Source organism: Lissotriton vulgaris, chromosome 4_1 (assembly GCF_964263255.1).
Source record: "Lissotriton vulgaris chromosome 4_1, aLisVul1.2, whole genome shotgun sequence".
Lineage (NCBI taxonomy): Eukaryota > Metazoa > Chordata > Amphibia > Caudata > Salamandridae > Lissotriton > Lissotriton vulgaris.
This window is the reverse complement of record NC_141691.1, coordinates 1,209,388,737-1,209,409,930: the sequence shown is the minus strand read 5'-3', so window position 1 is coordinate 1,209,409,930 and position 21,194 is coordinate 1,209,388,737. Positions and strand designations below refer to the sequence as shown.

General features: G+C 46.4%; 1 protein-coding gene across 1 annotated transcript in view; it reads right to left on the bottom strand.

The window, feature by feature from the left end:
• LOC147723050 (uncharacterized) overlaps nucleotides 1-21,194 on the bottom strand; it is a 555,558-nt gene that overhangs the window by 25,283 nt on the left and 509,081 nt on the right. The window contains exons 12-14 of the mRNA XM_086966920.1: nucleotides 20,752-20,906; nucleotides 19,228-19,354; nucleotides 14,454-14,639 (exon numbers count right to left, since the gene is read on the bottom strand). Coding sequence (XP_086823046.1) covers nucleotides 14,454-14,639; nucleotides 19,228-19,354; nucleotides 20,752-20,906 — 468 coding nt within the window. The remainder of the gene's footprint in view (nucleotides 1-14,453; nucleotides 14,640-19,227; nucleotides 19,355-20,751; nucleotides 20,907-21,194) is intronic.

The following is a 21,194-nucleotide window of genomic DNA, read 5'->3' as shown; positions in this document are numbered from 1 at the left end:
AAGTAAAAGTAGGCCCAAATACCCCCTTACTCACCGTGGATTGTATTCAAACCACTTGCAAGCAACCAAGCAAAAGTATCCATAGCCAGCATCGCTCCAAGACTCGAAAACCCCCCCACCCAAACACATGCAATAGAAATACTGCTAACCCTAACGAACCCTAAGTTAAGAATAGTGGCAAAGGCTTTCTGTAACTATGCCAAATCCCCCCTTTCCCACCATGGATTTTCTTCAAATGACTTGCAACCAAAATTACACATTCTCACGAGTGCTCTAAGACCCCAGAACTCAGTTGCAAAAATATAGAACACCCCGAAACACATGCAATCCTGCTGCTAGGGCTAACCCTAACGAACCCTAAGTTACAAAAAATGCCAAAAGGCTTTTCCGCGTGGATTTTGTCCCAACCACTTCTACCCGGTATTAGACCTTCCCAGGAATGCCCCAAGACCCGCCAACCCACCCGCCAAAAAGCATAACACCCCCAAACAGGCCAAAAGCAAAATCTCATACTTACAATATTTCTCGGCCTTCGGTCCAAACGCGCTGTGTAGCTAGGCCATAACTCCGGTTTACCACCACGGATTTCCTGAAAAGCAAATGCAATCAAGATTAGAGTGTCCCGGCAGTGCTCCCAGACCCCGAAACTCACCCACAAACAGCCGGAACCCCCCCAAAGAGCACCTCAAAGGCAAACAAGTCAGCAAAAACACAAAAAAAATTCCGCCTCGGATTTGGTCCAAACCACTTTTATCCGGTATTAGAGCTTCCCAGCAATGGCCCCAGAGCCGTCAACCCAGGAGAAAACGAGTAGAAGACCCCCAAACAGCCAAAGAGCAAAAGTACAAAAATGGGGACAGTCATTTTTTTGCCAATTTCCCAAATCACTCCGCGCGCGCTCTGCAGCTAGGCCCTAACTCCCCTCTGCCACCATGGATTTGCTTCAAACCTCTTGTAAAGTAAAGTATCCATAGCCAGCAGTGCTCCCAGACCCCGAAACCCACCCACAAACACCAGGAAGCCCCCCAAAAAGGCCCCCGGAAACGCTACATTGAGCAAAATGTCAGAAATAGCAACAAAAAATATCAGCTTGGATTTTGTCCCAACCACTTCTATCCGGTATTAGACCTTCCCAGGAATGCCCCAAGACCCGCCAACCCACCCGCCAAAAAGCATAACACCCCCAAACAGGCCAAAAGCAAAATCTCATACTTACAATATTTCTCGGCCTTCGGTCCAAACGCGCTGTGTAGCTAGGCCATAACTCCGGTTTACCACCACGGATTTCCTGAAAAGCAAATGCAATCAAGATTAGAGTGTCCCAGCAGTGCTCCCAGACCCCGAAACCCACCCACAAACACCAGGAAGCCCCCCAAACAGGCCCCCGAAAACGCTACATTGAGCAAAATGTCAGAAATAGCAACAAAAAAATCTGCGTGGATTTTGTCCCAACCACTTCTATCCGGTATTAGACCTTCCCAGGAATGCCCCAAGAACCACCAACCCACCCGCCAAAAAGCATAACACCCCCAAACAGGCCAAAAGCAAAATCTCATACTTACAATATTTCTCGGCCTTCGGTCTAAACGCGCTGTGTAGCTAGGCCATAACTCCGGTTTACCACCACGGATTTACTGAAAAGCAAATGCAATCAAGATTAGAGTGTTCCAGCAGTGCTCCCACACCCAGAGACCCACCCACAAACACCAGGAAGCCCCCCAAACAGGCCCCCGAAACCGCTACATTGAGCAAAATGTCAAAAATAGCAACAACAAAAAATCAGCGTGGATTTTGTCCCAACCACTTCTATCCGGTATTAGACCTTCCCAGGAATGCCCCAAGACCCGCCAACCCACCCGCCAAAAAGCATAACACCCCCAAACAGGCCAAAAGCAAAATCTCATACTTACAATATTTCTCGGCCTTCGGTCCAAACGCGCTGTGTAGCTAGGCCATAACTCCGGTTTACCACCACGGATTTCCTGAAAAGCAAATGCAATCAAGATTAGAGTGTCCCAGCAGTGCTCTCAGACCCCGAAACTCACCCACAAACAGCCGGAACCCCCCCTAAGAGCACCTCAAAGGCAAGCAAGTCAGCAAAAACACAAAAGAATTTCCGCCTCGGATTTGGTCCAAACCACTTTTATCCGGTATTAGAGCTTCCCAGCAATGGCCCCAGAGCCGTCAACCCAGGAGAAAACGAGTAGAAGACCCCCAAACAGCCAAAGAGCAAAAGTACAAAAATGGGGACTTAGTAATTTTTTTGCCAATTTCCCAAATCACTCCGCGCGCGCTCTGCAGCTAGGCCCTAACTCCCCTCTGCCACCATGGATTTGCTTCAAACCTCTTGCAAAGTAAAGTATCCATAGCCAGGAGTGCTCCCAGACCCCAAAACCCACCCACAAACACCAGGAAGCCCCCCAAACAGGCCCCCAAAAACGCTACATTGAGCAAAATGTCAGAAATAGCAAAAAAAAAATCAGCGTGGATTTTGTCCCAACCACTTCTATCCGGTATTAGACCTTCCCAGGAATGCCCCAAGACCCGCCAACCCACCCGCCAAAAAGCATAACACCCCCAAACAGGCCAAAAGCAAAATCTCATACTTACAATATTTCTCGGCCTTCGGTCCAAACGCGCTGTGTAGCTAGGCCATAAGTCCGGTTTACCACCACGGATTTCCTGAAAAGCAAATGCAATCAAGATTAGAGTGTCCCAGCAGTGCTCCCAGACCCCGAAACCCACCCACAAACACCAGGAAGCCCCCCAAACAGGCCCCCGAAAACGCTACATTGAGTAAAATGTCAGAAATAGCACAAAAAAAATCAGCGTGGATTTTGTCCCAACCACTTCTATCCAGTATTAGACCTTCCCAGGAATGCCCCAAGACCGCCAACCCACCCGCCAAAAAGCATAACACCCCCAAACAGGCCAAAAGCAAAATCTCATACTTACAATATTTCTCGGCCTTCGGTCCAAACGCGCTGTGTAGCTAGGCCATAACTCCGGTTTACCACCACAGATTTCCTGAAAAGCAAATGCAATCAAGATTAGAGTGTCCCAGCAGTGCTCCCAGACCCCAAAACCCACCCACAAACACCAGGAAGCCCCCCAAACAGGCCCCCAAAAACGCTACATTGAGCAAAATGTCAGAAATAGCAAAAAAAAAATCTGCGTGGATTTTGTCCCAACCACTTCTATCCGGTATTAGACCTTCCCAGGAATGCCCCAAGACCCGCCAACCCACCCGCCAAAAAGCATAACACCCCCAAACAGGCCAAAAGCAAAATCTCATACTTACAATATTTTTCGGCCTTCGGTCCAAACGCGCTGTGTAGCTAGGCCATAACTCCGGTTTACCACCACGGATTTCCTGAAAAGCAAATGCAATCATGATTAGAGTGTCCCAGCAGTGCTCCCAGATCCCGAAACTCACCCACAAACAGCCGGAACCCCCCCAAAGAGCACCTCAAAGGCAAGCAAGTCAGCAAAAACACAACAAAATTTCCACCTCGGATTTGGTCCACTCCAAACCACTTTTATCCGGTATTAGAGCTTCCCAGCAATGGCCCCAGAGCCGTCAATTCACCCGCAAAGAGGTAGAACAACACCCCCACAAGTGCTGAGTCTTTCTTCATTGGGCGTAAACCAGCCCTCTGCTTTGATGGAAATAGGAGTCTGGAGGAGGAGGATAGAGGAGCATGTTCTTTTGAACTTGTGAACCTGAGGAATGCAGACTGCAGCACCTTCAAATCAATAAGCAAACAAGTGAAGACAGTTCTGCTGATGGGCTTGTTTTTGTGATTAGGTGATTAAAGTTTGAATTATATTAACTGTGCACAACAAAGAAAGACAGACACACAGGAATAAAAGTGAATAAGGACGAAAAAGAAAGTTATTGATTCATTGTCTCATTTTCAGGGCTCAGTGTCACGGTCCACGAATAAGAATAAGGCTTCGTCATCATACTCTGCGAATTCAGGCAGGGTGAGCTCAGTGTCACCTGACAGAGAAGAAATTCCCTCATCTATGTTGCTGTCCACCTCGTCTTGATCCGGCGCGCTTTCTCGTACTCTGAAATCTGGTGGTATGAGGTGCTGATTCATCTTGATCATTGTTAACCTCTCCACATTTTAGGGCGAGAGGCGGCTCCGTTTGGAAGTTACAATGCCACCAGCAGCACTGAAAACACGTTCAGAAGACACGCTTGCGAGTGGGCAAGACAAGTAGTTTAAAGCCAGGTTGGAGATCTGTGGCCACAATTCTTTTTTCCCATGTCAATACGCCAATGGGTCAGCATTAACATAGACCTCTGTTGAGTCATTCAGATAGTCCTTCACCATCGACTCAAGGTGCTCCTCCAAGGTTCCTCCACTTTGCTTAGCTGTTGCTGTGACCTTTTGAGAACCAAACCCAAGCCGAGCTAGCCAATCCTCTTCAGCCTCCAATGTTACTGTTGTGTCTGGTGGTGCAGATGATCCGGTTGCCGGTCTCTTTAACGGCTGAGAGGTCACTTGTGCCGCAGCCACAGGTGCAGAAGTGGATTGTTGTGACTGGGGATGGCCTGCTGATGCTGATGTACTGCCTTTTCCTTCAATGTTCTGCCGTTCTCTTTCAAACCTCTTGGCTGAGGAGGCTAGCCACTGTTTGTACTTTGTAACATCTTCATCAGCAAAAGGAAAGAATGCTTGGCCTGCCAGCGCCTTTTTGTAGCGTGGATCCAGAATAGTAGCGCAAATGTAATGCTGGTTTGAGTGGATCATTTTAAGACGTTCATCACCTTGTAGGCGCTCTAATAATTTCTCCGCCAGAACAAAAGGGTCTTGGTTTTCTTCATCTTTTTGAAACACAGAACACACCTCCTTCAGTTGGTGCTCCAGCATGTACAACAATGGGATAGCTTTTCCCAAATTACAGTCCTCCTTGCTGACTGCACGCGTGAAGAACTCAAAAGGATGAAGCATGTGTGTCAGGCTTTTAACTATGTCCCATTGCGCCGCACCCATCCTCAGGTCCTCCTTCTGAGCTGTACCCTGTGTTAAGAAATAGTGATCGAGTACCGTATACTGCTCATACAGACGCTCAAGCATGTAGAAGGTTGAGTTCCAACGTGTTGCCACCTCCTGGATGAGTGCTTTCACTGGCATTTGACGTTCATGTAGCAGGCTCCTCAGATGCTTCCGGGCCTTAAAAGAATGGCTGAAATGTTTGCACATTTTTTGGCAGGTGTCCACTACCCTGTACGCTGCACTGTCTTTATCACTCAAGAATTTTTTGACAACCAGGTTTATACAGTGCGCCAAGCACGGCACTCTGAAATAGTCACCCAGCTCCATGGCCTTAACTACATTGGCGCCATTATCCGTGGAAACGTAACCAACCTGGCGTTTTTTGGGGGACAGCCAGCCAAGGACCTTTGTGTTAAACACATCCAAAATGTTTTCTGCTGTGTGACGTTTCTCCAAACCAAACATGGCTAGTGTTGCATGTTTCCGAGCAGCTTTAAAAACTTGGTCCGGGTCAACACCTGCGTTTAGCTTTGCTTTAACCCCTGAAAAAGAGACCCAGTGTGCAGTGATGCACATGTAATCAGCGCCTGCGCCACTGGTCCACATGTCTGTTGTCAGATGTATAGTGTGAACAGCACTCTTCTGCAAAGCTGCCCCAATCACCTCCAGAACATCTTCATGTAGTGCTGGAACCGCAACTCGGGCAAAATAGAACCGGCTAGGAACCTTCCATTTAGGGCAGAGCGCTGCCACTAATTCTAGAAAACCAACCCCTTCTACAAAAGAAAAAGGGAGAAGGTCCAGAGCTAGCATTTTAGCCAGCTTAGTGTTATACAGACGCGTCAGTGGGTGGTTGCGTTCATATTGCGCTTCTGTAAACAACATATTTTTAATGTTGCCCTGGACCAAGGATTTACGGGATGATGATGATGATATCTTCGACCCAGTTACGCTCGCTGATGAACTTTTTCGCATTGGTGTATCACTCTCTCCCACACTCTTAGTGTGGCTCACATGGGGTGTGCTGCTGACAGGGGTACTGGGTGTAAGTGAAGTGTTTGACACGTCTTCTTCCTCCTCGTCATCATCAGATGAAACAGCATTACGTGCAATTCGGGCTTCCTTGATCGCCTGTAGGTGCGCAAACCATTTGACAGCGTGCTTTCTTTCAAGATGACCTCTCTGGCCTCCGGTACCATAGTTGGAACCAAACTTACCACAACTAACTCGAAGCTTACAAATGCTACAAATGGCTATGTTTTCCTTTTTTGGGCAAACACTAAAGAAGTCCCAAACTGCAGACTTGAAATGTCTTTGGGGGCCGGAGGAGGCGGCGATACTGGTGGTGGTGGTCCTGCTGCTAATGCCAGATGAAGTGGAGGATGTGGATTGCCGAACTTCAGTGCGTTTTGCACTTTCACCACCACTAATTGAGGTCGAGGTGGATGGAGGTCCCTTCTGGCGACTAAGAAATATGGAAGCGGTAGGTGTTGGTGTACTAGTTAACTCCAATGATTGTGGTGTTTCTTCCATTGTCTCCTCGTCGACATCATCATCACGCTCAGCAGCTTCTCGGGATAGGGTCAAAATGTCTCTTTGCTGCATGCCCGCTGGGGCTGCAGTGACTTTTATGATGACTGGCTCGTCGTCGTGAGAGGCTTCATCAGCAGCAGTATCCGTCACTTCTTGTTGAGCCTCATCACACTCCATAGCTATGAGTTTTTCGACGACCTTCCTTTTACGCTTAGGTATCTTTGTCAGATCATGGTGTGCCTCACTCTCAGACTGCCGTGATGGTTCCCAATCTTCATCCAGATCATCAGAAGGAGGTGGGCTTGAAGAAGATGTAGACACCCCCCTTGATCTTTTCCTTGCTAGGGATGTGGAAGACAATGAATGATCATCAGGAGGAGTGGCTTCCTCAAATGATACCTCGGTTTGATTGTCAATTTCCTGATGTGCCCCTACTTCGGGAGGAACAACTATTGTGGGCACTTGTGACCCTCCATGCAGCTCTGCTTGCGCATCTCCTTGCGCTGCTTCTCCTTCCACATGTACTTTGGCTTGTACTTGCACATGTTGTTGTTGTTGCGGCTGTGGTTGTTCAAAACTTGTCAGATGAGTTACAACAACCTGTGTTGATTCAGGGACATTGCTGCTACTTTCTTGCGATGAGCCAACATCACTGGTCGATGGTGATTGAAGAAGTACACTGACTGCCTCTGAAGCACTCAAGGGCTTTGACTTAAGTTGGCGTGGTGGTGGAGGCACTGAGCCCAATGGTGCGGGGGTGCTGCTCCCAGCTTGGTCCCCAGCAGATCCCGCTGCAGGCGTACTTTTTTTTTACTCCCAAAAAACGCGGCGAACGGCACACCAGCCTCCTTGGTAACTTGCTTCTTCTGCTCCTTACTAGCAAATTTCTTGCTAGAGGAGCTACGGAGAACCTTTTTTGGGGCCATCTTCTTCAGAGCAGGTCAGAACAGCAGGCCGCAGTTGCACGAGTTGCAGAGTTGTCTGAGGCCAGACGTGACGTCGCGTGACGTTATGCTGCACACACACACCGCTGCAGGACTTCTTCCTGGCACTGGTGGTTCTCTTGAGTCTTGTGCACCTAAAAGCAATGGAAGACAGAGGAACATCAGTTCAGTTATACACCCCAAAAAAATCGAAAAAAACCAGAAAAATCAGCACAATCCCATGCCTTCCATAATGCTTAAATTCAAGACACCCCACAGAAACACTAGGCCCATGCAACACTCACTAGTCACTACCCCTGGTGAAAAGGCCACACCAACAGGCCAAAAAAACGAAAATCACAGAAAAATCAGCACAATCCCATGCCTTCCATGATGCTTAAATTCAAGACAACCCACAGAAAGACTAGGCCCTTGCACCACTCACTACCCCTGGGCATAATGGATGAAAGCTAGGCAAAATGGGTGCAGGCCTGAGAACACTGCCTGCATTCAAAATGGCCCCCTCCCTCACAGCACATGGCCAGGGCCTGTAGCAGCACTCAAAATGGCCCCCAACCACATGGTCTGTCCACAACAGGCCAAAAAAACAAAAATCACAGAAAAATCAGCACAATCCCAAGCCATCCAGCCCCTCCATGATGTTTAAATTCAAGAAGACAACCCACAGAAAGACTAGGCCCATGCACCACTCACTACCCCTGGGCATAATGGATGAAAGCTTGGCAAAATGGGTGCAGGCCTGAGAACACTGCCTGCATTCAAAATGACCCCCTCCCTCACAGCACATGGCCAGGGCCTGTAGCAGCACTCAAAATGGCCCCCAACCACATGGCATGTCCACAACAGGCCAAAAAAACAAAAATCACAGAAAAATCAGCACAATCTCAAGCCATCCAGCCCCTCCATGATGTTTAAATTCAAGACAACCCACAGAAAGACTAGGCACATGCACCACTCACTACCCCTGGGCATAATGGATGAAAGCTAGGCAAAATGGTTGCAGGCCTGAGAACACTGCCTGCATTCAAAATGGCCCCCTCCCTCACAGCACATGGCCAGGGCCTGTAGCAGCACTCAAAATGGCCCCCAACCACATGGTCTGTCCACAACAGGCCAAAAAAACGAAAATCACAGAAAAATCAGCACAATCCCAAGCCATCCAGCCCCTCCATGATGTTTACATTCAAGACAACCCACAGAAAGACTAGGCCCATGCACCACTCACTACCCCCTGGTGAAAAGGCCACAACAGGCCAACAAAACGAAAATCACAGAAAAATCAGCACAATCCCAAGCCATCCAGCCCCTCCATGATGTTTAAATTCAAGACAACCCACAGAAAGACTAGGCACATGCACCACTCACTACCCCTGGGCATAATGGATGAAAGCTAGGCAAAATGGGTGCAGGCCTGAGAACACTGCCTGCATTCAAAATGGCCCCCTCCCTCACAGCACATGGCCAGGGCCTGTAGCAGCACTCAAAATGGCCCCCAACCACATGGCCTGTCCACAACAGGCCAAAAAAACAAAAATCACAGAAAAATCAGCACAATCCCAAGCCATCCAGCCCCTCCATGATGTTTAAATTCAAGACAACCCACAGAAAGACTAGGCACATGCACCACTCACTACCCCTGGGCATAATGGATGAAAGCTAGGCAAAATGGTTGCAGGCCGGAGAACACTGCCTGCATTCAAAATGGCCCCCTCCCTCACAGCACATGGCCAGGGCCTGTAGCAGCACTCAAAAGGGCCCCCAACCACATGGTCTGTCCACAACAGGCCAAAAAAACAAAAATCACAGAAAAATCAGCACAATCCCAAGCCATCCAGCCCCTCCATGATGTTTACATTCAAGACAACCCACAGAAAGACTAGGCCCATGCACCACTCACTACCCCCTGGTGAAAAGGCCACAACAGGCCAAAAAAACGAAAATCACAGAAAAATCAGCACAATCCCAAGCCATCCAGCCCCTCCATGATGTTTAAATTCAAGACAACCCACAGAAAGACTAGGCACATGCACCACTCACTACCCCTGGGCATAATGGATGAAAGCTAGGCAAAATGGGTGCAGGCCTGAGAACACTGCCTGCATTCAAAATGGCCCCCTCCCTCACAGCACATGGCCAGGGCCTGTAGCAGCACTCAAAATGCCCCCAACCACATGGTCTGTCCACAACAGGCCAAAAAAACGAAAATTACAGAAAAATCAGCACAATCCCAAGCCATCCAGCCCCTCCATGATGTTTACATTCAAGACAACCCACAGAAAGACTAGGCACATGCACCACTCACTACCCCCTGGCGAAAAGGCCACAACAGGCCAAAAAAACGAAAATCACAGAAAATCAGCACAATCCCAAGCCATCCAGCCCCTCCAGGATGTTTAAATTCAAGACAACCCCACAGAAAGACTCAGTGCACCCACCACTGAGTACCCCTGGGCAAAAGGCCCCAAAACAGCCCAAAAATCGAAAATTCCAAAATTGGAGTTGCAGCAACTGTAATGCCCCAAACAAACTTACTTGTGAAATTTCTAATCCAAAAGTGATCCAAAGAAAGTCAAAAAGGCCTCAAATCCAAATGTCCAGCAGCATCCACAAAAAGTAATCCTTCCAGCTCCAGATCCAAATGAAAAGTGACCAGGAGATGGACAAAGCACTGGGAGGAGCCTGCTGGACAGGAACAGGAAGTTGAAGACTGTGGGGCACTTCCTTCCTCCCACCCCCCCCCCTCCCCAAAATGGACTCCTCGCAAAATAAGTGCAGGCAAATGTCAACCTGAGGAGTTATTCAGATAAAAATCATCCTTTCCAGAAGGTTTATGCTGCTTGCTGGTGGATTTCTTGTGCAGAATTGCAAATTTTGTATTTTCGCGAGTGCGAGATTGTTGCTGCTCGCCGCATCTCCAAGCTCGCAATTGCGAAGTACCGCGATACGTGATCACGGCGTACTCGCGTTGACAAACTCTCGCTGTACAAATTGGCAAGCCGCGATTACGTAATCGCGCTTGCCAAATTCCTCCGCAGCAAGATCCAAAATGGCGCAGCACTCGCAAAATATCAAGAAAAATAACTCGGCAAACGATGAATGACGGTAAGTAAACGCTGCGCGCCGCAAAATTGTATCACCAAGAAAAAAAAATCCGCTGCGTGCGAATTTGCGGATTTTGCGGGAAATTCGCAAATCTCGCAGATTGCGAATTTACCAAAAATCTGCAAAATCCGCGTGCGGAACGGATTTTACGCCCATGCTTACACTAACCTAACTTACTTGCTAAGTGAATTTCGTCCCATAGGATAACATTGGTGAGTCTGTGTGTCAAAGTTTCCAAGTCTCAACTTTTGAAATGCAATAATAATCCTTAAAAATCACACCTTTAACCAAAACGCATTTACTCACCTGTTTTTAGGAAATGTCCTGGACTGAATCCAGGATCCAGTCCTGCGTTAGCAAAAGTAATCTGAAAAGTAATTAACTGCATTTTACTTAAAAAGCCCATTCAATTGAATGCAGTATACCTGCAATGTGTTGCAAACTGCTTTCTTAAAACTGCAATCAAAACCAGTACAAGTTACACTGCTATTTTGAACTGTGTTCATACAAGCATTGTACTACTGAAAAGTATTTTTATGCTTACCTGTACCAGGCTTGCTTGGTTCTAGAAATAAAACAACAGCATATTTTTTTATACAAAACAATTGGCCTAGAGTTCAGTTATTGAGTGTGTGAGGCCATTTGCTGACTGAGTGGGTACATCAAATGCTTTACAATGTCCTCTGATACTGCCTTACTGCTCGACCGAGCTACCACTTTAGAGTGTAGGTTATATCTATCTTTAGCCTCTGCCAAACCTCTGGAGACTGCTGGACTCTGTGCACACTGAACCTTACTTTGGTGCAGTATATACAGAGCCACTTTCTTACAGGTAGGTCTTACAGTAGTGAAAAAGGAATTTAGGATTTTTCCATACCAACAGCCTGATTCATGTAGGTAAATTGCACTCGCAAAGGGCCAGATTCTCAGAATCTGGCCCTTAGCGAGTGCGATTTTTGCATTTGGTATTCATGATACCAAATGCAAAAATCGCTATGTAAGAATTCGCATATTTGCGTGGAATGGCATTTAAGGAATCTCTAATAGAGATTCCTCAAATGCTATTCATGACACACAACAAAATTGCGATTTTGGACTTTTGGGGCCGCTATTTACCGACAGGTCAGACCTGTCGGTAAATAGCATAAACTCAGAAAAATGCTTTTAAAAGCATCATTCGAAGTTGCATGTAGCACACACACATGTCCTTTGGACATGTGTGTGCGCAACACCTGTCCAAAAGTGCATTTTAGGGGTGCTACAGGGCGTCCTTTGGACACCCCTGGCACCCTTAAAATCGCTATCTCAGTTGCGAGTAGCAAATTGCTACTCGCAAATCCCCATTCATTCCAATGGGCCTCTTGGCCCATAGGAATGATTGGGGAGTATTTGCGAGTAGCAAATTGCTACTCGCAAATAAAGAACATGTAGGAATCGCTATTTAAGTACCAATTCCTACATGAATGCCGTTTTGCGTGTCCTCAATAGCGATTCGCTATGATTCGCTATTAGGGACACGCAAAACGGCATGTACATGAATCAGGCTGCAGGACATGTAAAACTTAAAAGTACATGTCCGACCTTTTAATTACACAGCACCCTACCCTATGGGCTACCTAGTGCATACTTATATGTAATAAAAGGTGAGTTTAAGGCTTGGAAAGGAAGGTTTAATGCCAAGTCAACACAGCAGTTTAAAACTGCATTCAGACTGCAGGGAAGGCCTGGGACATGTTTTGAAGTGCTACTTAAGTGAGTGGCAAAATAAGTGCTGCATGTCCACTTGGAGCATTTCATTTACAGGCCCTGTGTATAAGGTATATCACCATACAAGGGACTTATAAATAAATTAAAAAGGCCAATTGGGTATATGTCAGTTACACCATATTTAGGGGAGCGAGCACAAGAACTGTAGCTCTGGTTAACAGCGGTGAAGTACATAGCGGCATATTTAAAGGGAATGGTGGAGCGTGGCGTTAAGCACAAAATGCTAACGCCACACTCCGCCATTCAGAAAATGCAGGGATGCGCCATACTTCCACAGATACTGCGCACCCATATGTTCTTTCTAGCTCTAGCGCTAAAGTAAGCTGTCTAGCGCCATCACAAGCTCCCATGGGTACCTGCGTAGACGGCATGATTGTTTGTGTGCAGAAAGGCATCCCTTCCTGCACATAAACAATTGCAAACGGCGACTTGTAACTTCTATTTGTGCTGCATAAAAAATGCAGATCTTCATTTTTGCAATGATTTTTTATGTGCAGAATGAGATACCTTCCTGCACATAAACAATCATTCATGGCGTATTGCTGTTTCTATGTGTGCTGCACAATGCTGCACATGTAGAAACAGCAAAAACAAGTTTCTTCATGTTAAGACCAGGTTTTCCCTGGTCTTAATGTGGGCACTACCTCCTATCTATGACACCCTTGTAAATAGGGGGCGGAATCAATATCAATGGGTATTTGAGCAGAACGCCCACTGCAACACCCATTGCCCACCCCTTTCGGGTATAGTGTGAAAGGGTGCCTTATATACAAGGTGGTGTTCAGCCACATTAAGTGGCTCAACCCTGCCTTGTAAATAAGGCGAAGCCACTATCACCACAGGAATGATACTAAAAGTGACGTTCATGTGACGATAGGGGCTTGTAAATATGCCCCACAGAGTCTTACGGGCAACAAAGACGAATTCAGCAAAAGTGGAGTTTAAAAGGAAACGTTTGGGGGTGACCCTGCAGAGAGAGTCAGGTCTAACATACCACATTAATGACAACATGGAGAACCTGAGCTTCACTGTTGTCTATTTGATGTCACCCAGAACCCATAAATGGAAAACATCTTTATTCAGTTCCCTACATATAATTATCATTTTTACCTATTGTCAAATATTTAGGAAACCAGTAGCCTTTTCCATTGCAGGTCATACGGATTGAGACTCCACCTCCACCCTCTTCTAGTTCAAAGACAACTTGCAACATATGCTTCTGTCTGTCGGTCATTTTGATCGACGCTCAATGGTGGACCCACAAGCCTGACACCAGCCTTCTGTATAGGCTGTAGCTCTAGAGTGAGCAACTTTTACCTACTAAGTAACCTTCTAGAACGTGACTCCCCAGCTTCTATCTCCTCTACAGTCAACAGTATTTTTCATCCATCCAATGTCAGTATTTGAACTTGGGTTACCTAATGCTTGATGGGTCTTGTGAGATTGGTGCATGGAGTCTCACTTGTTACTCTATCACACTGAAGGGCCAGAGGAGATTTAGAGACCTGCAAGGGTTATCTCCCCTATTACATACATGAACCACAAAAGGGAACTCATGGGTCTGTAGAGGTTACTTTAATAACTGGAGACTTAGCTGTGGTGGAATATCACTTCAAAAAGACTATTTACTTCACTCACTATAGGTGGCATGCTTAATCATTGGGCACCTCCTTGGACCGTGATACCTGGTCATGGTGCAAGCTACAACCCCCTCACTGAGAGGGGGGAGCTCAAGGGTGTTTTTGAGAGAGAGTATACTAAATACCCAAATAGTGAGCTAAGGAGTGAGGGCAGCAGAGCAATGTGAATGTGAGGATTAAAACTAGCTACAGAGACACACAAATTACCGCAAATTACTTTATTTGTGTGTCCCTGGGCCAGGATTAAAAATGGGGCACTGCAGGAAGAAATTAAACCCACATTTGATGTCATATGTTAGCCAAGTCATGGTAGTGTGCCAACCACCTACGGCACAAGGCCTACACTCGCAGACGACGTGGTATGTGGGTGTAAGGAGGAAGAGGACATCATCACAATTTATTTTCAACTGAAATGAACATAATCCAGGCAATCTTTCAAGCATTAAAAGAAAACGTACCTCTGCCTCGGCATCGCAGCTTTCCAATGGTGTGGTACGCCATTTCTAATGGCGGGTCTTGAGTATCTCCAAGATGCACTGCTTTTACGGGCAAGGCCTGTTTGTCACGCAGGTATCCATCATCTCTCCTCCAGATGTGGTCATTGTTGTCACAGTTACACAGCTTACCAGAGCCCGCACAAGAGCCTAGGTTTGAAGATGGAAATGATACTGTCACACAGGACATACTTGCCATGCCAGACAGTTGTGAGTGCCTAAAGTTCACAATTTATTTAAACATTTTAATTATCTACAGTATGTATCTGGAATGCTATTTTAATGCCATGTTGGGTGCCTGAAATTAAGAGTGTTGCTAGTGTCACTGGCATGCATTCAATATATGTTTTTGTAAACTGTGTAAAAGAAATGAACGGCATGTGTAACAATTTGCCATCTGCTACCCACCGTCTTCTCTTTCACTGCTCTTCCCTCTCCCAGCACTCCTGCTCACCTTATTCCCACTATCCTTCTCACACCTACCATCCTTGCCAACATCCCTCTTTCTCTGAGCCTATTTTTTTCTCCAGCCCTTCTTCTTTCCCAATATCTTTTCTTACCCCTCTGCTCTTTCCACACCCTACTATGGGAACCATGTCACTGGGACCAGAATGCCCAACCACTAGGACAGGGAGGTACACGCGCTGTAATATGAAGATCCCGACACTGACTGGTGATACACTGGTCCTGGTTCTGAGGTTCGATATACTACTGGTCAGTGGTGTTTTCATGTGTTGTTGTTTTGGCATAAAAAATGTTTGCACTATTTTTGCACATCGAGGGAGGTTTATGGGCCAGATGTTCACAGGGTTTTAGCGTTTGCAAAGCCTTTAGTTGAGTAAATCTGAGAATTTGCGAATGCTACAACCATTCTAAAACTATAGTAAGCCAATTTAAAGATTTGGCTAAGGTTTTCCAAATCCTCAAAGGGGTTTCAGAAACCATACTGAACCGATATTTGGAATGGCCGTGTTTAGGGTGCGCTTTACAAATAATGATTCCTTATGGTATGTATTAATCTTTTGCAACACAAATCTTGTTGAAAAACATCAACATTTACTGACTACACAAAGTGAGTGTTAGACCACAGCTTACTCCTTAAAATTTTTATTTTTTTTAAATTGTGAAAACTTATTTTTTTTTAACACATCCTATTTTCCATTAAGTGGTTCCATGCTGAAGACTGAACAGTTCCGTCCTCAGCCACGGTGGTCGTGTGCTAAGAACGGAACTGTTCTGTCTTCTGCACTTGACTAGGAAATCCCTCTGCTCAGATGGGTTTCCTTTTTTATTTTTCAGATTCAGGAGCTGGGAAAGAGATTCTCCAGCGCCCAAGGCTTTTTTTTTTACAATGTAATAACGATGTGTGCATGGCGTGCTGACATCATTACATTGAAACTGATATGAGCGGATCAGCTCATTGCACTTTCACTGCTTCAGTGCCTGCAGGGCTATCTCAGCCACCGAGCACCAAAAACACAGGAAGGTATCTTTGAAAAGGGGAGAATGTCCCCTTTCCAATGGTACCATTCCCTAGTGGATCCCTGCCTAGGGATCACTGCAGGAGAGCAATTCCCAAGCAGGGATCCACCACTAGACACAGGGATGGGGTGCGTGGCCCCTTGGGTAAAGCACCTTGTTTCCCCCCCAATTTTTATGGGCATAAATAGTCTGGTTCAGAAAGCACACTAAGGGATTTTTTTTAATAAAAGAGGGGTGAGGCTGCCCACAATGGGCAAGACCATGCCCCCATCCAAAATAAATTGCAACTAAAGTATTTCTGCTCCCCCAGGGGGCATGGGGGGCACTAGCCCCCAATCTGCCTCACAAGGGGCACATAAAGCCAACTAGGGTTCAGGGATGGATTTTTTTAATATGTAGTGGTGGGGGCTCCCCAAAATGGGCATGCCAATGCCCCCACACTCCAAAATACAAATGGGGCAGTCTTTCTGTCCCCGCGGGGGGGGCCGAGTGGCAGAGTGCTCACTAGACAACAGGGATTTTTTTATATAAGAGGGGTGGCGGATGCCCACAATATGCATGACCATGCGCCCAAGGAGGCGACTGCCCGCAATGAGCATGACCATGCCCCCAGCCCACATAAATGTGGATCGAAGTATTTCTACCTCCCCTGGGGGGCAGGTGAGACAATAGCCCCCCCCCCATCTGCCCATCCAGGAGGCAGAAAGCCTACTAGGAACCAGGGATTCTTTTTTGTTCTTAGTGTAGGGCTGGGGTCTGCCTAGAATGGCAGTCCAATGCCCCTACCAACTCCCCCCAAAAATGGGCATAGTCTTTCTGGCTCCCCTTGCGGGCATTAGGGGCAACAACTTCTGATCTGCCCACCTGGGGAAAAAGAAAGCCCACTAGACACCTGGAACTATTTTAACTTTATGTAAGGGTGGGTGCTGCCCAGAAAGGGCATACCGATGCCCCACCCACTCAAAAAAATTACACACAGTCTTTTTGGTCCCTCTGGTTACTACAACAGATCTGCGCCCCCCGGGTGGGGAGTAAAAGTCCACTAGGCACCAAGGATTTGTTTATGGGCATGTCAGGGAGCAGCCACGTGGCAAAGGGTCGCTCTCCTTTCCTTTCTTTTTTTGGCACACATTTTAGCCTTTTCTGATCCCCTTAGGGACATATCTGTGATATTTTTCGGCTCATCTGCCCCAAAGGGGGCAGAAAACCACTAGATTCCAGGGAATATTTCTGTGTGGGAGTGTGACGATCTGCATGTAGTGGTGTTGGCTGGCTGTGAGTGTGTACTGGCATTTTGCTGGTGGTGGGTGTGGACTTGGGCTTGGCTGGCGATGTGTGTGGACTAGCGCTTGATGGCAGTGTGTGTAGACTGGCACTTGTCTGGTGGTGTGCATGGACTGGCACTTGGCTGGCAATGTGCATGGACTGGCATTTGGCTGGCGGTGTGCATTGGATGGCGCTCAGCTTCATTCTGCGTTGGATGGTGCTTGTTTGGCAGTGTTCGTGATTGGCCCTTGGCTGGCACTGTGCGGGTATGCTGCATGACTGGCGGTGTGTGTGGACTGGCACTTGGCTGGTGGCGTGTGTGGACTGCCGCTTGGCTGGTGATGTGCTTGCATGGATCCCTTAGTATTTTCTTACCCAGAATCCTTTGCAAACCTCAAATTTAGCAATAAAGTAACATTTTTCTCACATGTCTGTATGGGAAAGATGAAGGATCATCATGCCGGCACGCATTTTCTACCACCCAACGATCCCCTTGATCTCACAAGGGTGATGGTTGTCGTTCCCTCATCGAACTGCCATTGTAATGAGGCCCTAGGTTTCTTTAGGTTCTTACATACATCTTCAACTTGCAGCAGTATCAACAATGTTAATGGAAACTTTGTTATAGTCAAAACTTCATTTTGGTCTACACAAGAATTATGCTTCTGCATTACACAATAAAAGTGATGTAAAAGTTGGTGCTTATGTACACTTGCTGCGGTCTACTCATTTCTCCAGGTACAGGTCAACAAGGATACTGCGGAACTAAAGCAGTTGCAGTGGCTCCCTATAAATGTATTTTACAACCTAAGGAATCAGAAGAGTAAACTACACAGATGACAGCAACAAACCTACTATTTACAGCTGAATAGCACTGAGATTTTAAGTTGTCATGGCAAAGAATGCATTTTTACTCCAAGTGTCACTGAGTTTCTTACAAGTCTGACCTGCAGGATCTTTATAGTAACCAGGAAGTGTTGACAGCCATCTTGGGACTCATCTTTAGCCGAGTCCCACAAAAAACATTTTGAAAAAAAGAAAAGGTGGCAGAGTAGAAATACAATGACCCCCAAAACTTGGTCATGGGGTCCCAGGGACACCCCGCCAGGCAAAAAAGGACTTTTTAAAGACATTTTGTCATAAAATTTGTGAATTCACAGCAAAAGAAAAAAAAACACAAGCTCAGGCTCCCTCGTTGGTTTTGAAAAGGGCCCCTGGGTGGGCCAAGTCCCAAGGGCATGTTATTAAAAATGGAGGGAGGCACACAGGGCCAGGCTCTCCCTGGACTGGAAACAAGGATCCTAGGACCGGTTTCGGGCTTTCAGCCCTCATTAGCTGGGATAGCTTGACTCCAGTGGCATGGAGAGCATGGGACCCACGTCTGGGCATACCCGTCCCACACGGGGTGACAAATGCAAAAAACAATTGATGGACAGAATGCAGAACAATGTCATACATTCACCCCAGTACAGAGATCTGGGCCTAAATCCATCGATTTTTTGCTTACCATGCCATTCCAGTTTGGACCCAGCCACATGCAAATCAGTCTTGACCCTGCACCCAATGGGAACAGTCCAGCCCGAACTGCCAGACCAGGTCCTCCCTGGACAGGAAACAAGCATCCTAGGACCGGTTTCAAGCTTTCAGCCCTCATCAGCAAGGATAGCTTGACTCCAGTGGCATGGAGAGCACGGGAACCACTTCTGGGCATACCCGTCCCACTCGGGGTGACAAATGCAAAAACAACAATTTATGGGCAGAATGCAGAACAATGTCATACATTCACCCCAGCACAGAGATCTGGGTCTAAATCCATCGTTTTTTTGCTCGCCATGCCGTTCCAGTTTGGACCAGCCATATGCAAATTAGTCTTGACCCTCCGCCCAATGGGAACAGTCCAGCCCGAACTGCCAGGCCAGGTCCTCCCTGGACTGGAAACGAGAATCCTGAACATAAGTGTGTGTCCTCTAAGCATAACTTTTTAAAATACCTGTGATTCCACAAGCGCAGCCCTTGCTGTTTCGATCAGCTCCTCCCCAAAAAAACATCTTCTCTCCATTCCAAGATACCCACCATCCCCATCCTGATTGGATGAAGCGAATGTGGCGGCAGTCAAGCTGAATCATAAAAGAAATCAAAAAAGTTGCTTGGTCAACTGCAAAATTGATTAACACACATGATTTGAAACCAAGGACTTAGGTAAGAAGTTAAATTGCCTAGGAGCATTCAATTCGATGACTCACCAACTATGTCATTTAGAGTTTGTGTTTGGGTGTCCCAATCTCGAAGGCTGGATTTTTCAAAGGCTTGCCTGTGTTAACCCTGCAACAACCTGCGTACCAGGGTCGGAGTTCCCAGCTATGTCAGCAGAGAAAGTTTACATACTCCATGTCAGAGTCTGAGGAAAAGACATCCCAAGAACATCCTCCAGCACAGGACTCCCCAATGATGAAGCATGCCAAGAAATATTTTGGGTAACGCGACCCCTTAAATATCTATTTTTGAACCAATAGGTTAGGAGGGCTCTAGTACATAGGGAAATAAATGTGCCCTCTGATGATAGATAATACCCAGGCACCGAAGCCCCGTCCTAAAGAGCTTCGGACTTATATGTCTTTGCGATGATGGTCCTTTGGCAGCTGGCTTACAACAAATTAGCTTCTGACAGTGGAGCTGACTGCTGTTCAGTCATTGATAACGAATCGGTTCCCTTGACACTGAATGAGGTGGGGAAACCACAAACGCAATGCCGCATTGGTTGATTTTTGGCCAATGATTTTACTTCCCATCTTTAAGTCCCTTCCATAAAAATGCGTTCAGAGTGACTTGATAAAGGAGTGAGAAATAAAGCGCTTGTTAATTATTGACATTATTGACACTGTAAGGTTCACCAAATGTGGGATTCCCTCCTGATCATGAGTTCTTGGCATTGAAATGATAGATAACATGCAGAATTTCTGTACCAACTGGATTCTTGTTACACATTGATTCATTGTCTCTACAGGTAGCAGGAGAGCAGCTAGTTACTGCTTTGCCTGACACTGGGCATGTGAAGAGCCTGGGGAGGTCTTGCCTTTCATGAAGGGTTTACCAGCATATTATCTTAATAAACGTAAAAGGCTGACCAATTACTCCTCCTGATCAACCTGCTCTACAGCTGGTCAATTCTCCAAATATCTGTTTTCATGTCCCTCACTCTTATTACCTTTCATAGTGCTTTGAAGTGGCAAGGAAGAGGCATACAACATATTACAATAACCCACATTAATTAAAGGTATGAATCAGAGGAAGCATCATGCTGGATAACTTAATACAATACGACAAAACCGTTTTGCTTCCAAATGACTAAAAAAGAGAGTAGAACTACTGACGCAAATTGTTGTGCTATTGTATAGTCCAAAAATGAGTTGTGCATGTACTCTTTTAGGCTTGCTAACACTTATGATGCCAGGATATAATCTCATCAGAACAAGCACTGTACCTGTGTTCTGCTGTCAATAATAATAGTGCTTACCCTCACATACTGTTCACAGGTTTCAGACATCTTGGCCAGTGCATTCAACTGAGCCAGCTCTGTTCCATACTGCAGCTCTCTGTGATAGCACCCTGCTTCTTCACATGGAGTCACGCGAATGCGGTTCTCACTGTCATGGCTGACTTCGGTTATACCTCAAATAATAATTAATGTTATGTTAACTACAAAGTACACATTCAACAGACAGCTCAACTTACTTTCGGAATTTTTCTGAAGAATTGGAGAATTTTAAATCCATAACAGAACAGTTTATCAGATGTCTTTGCGAGAGCTAGGTTATATCCTGGTAACCTTATTCAGAGGCAGCCATTTTGGATTGAGAATAAAAGTTCTGCATCCAATGTCGAGGATGAAACATAGCAAAGAGCCTCTAGAGCATCAGGGCAATCAGGAATACGTTTGCCATGACGTAAATGGAGAGA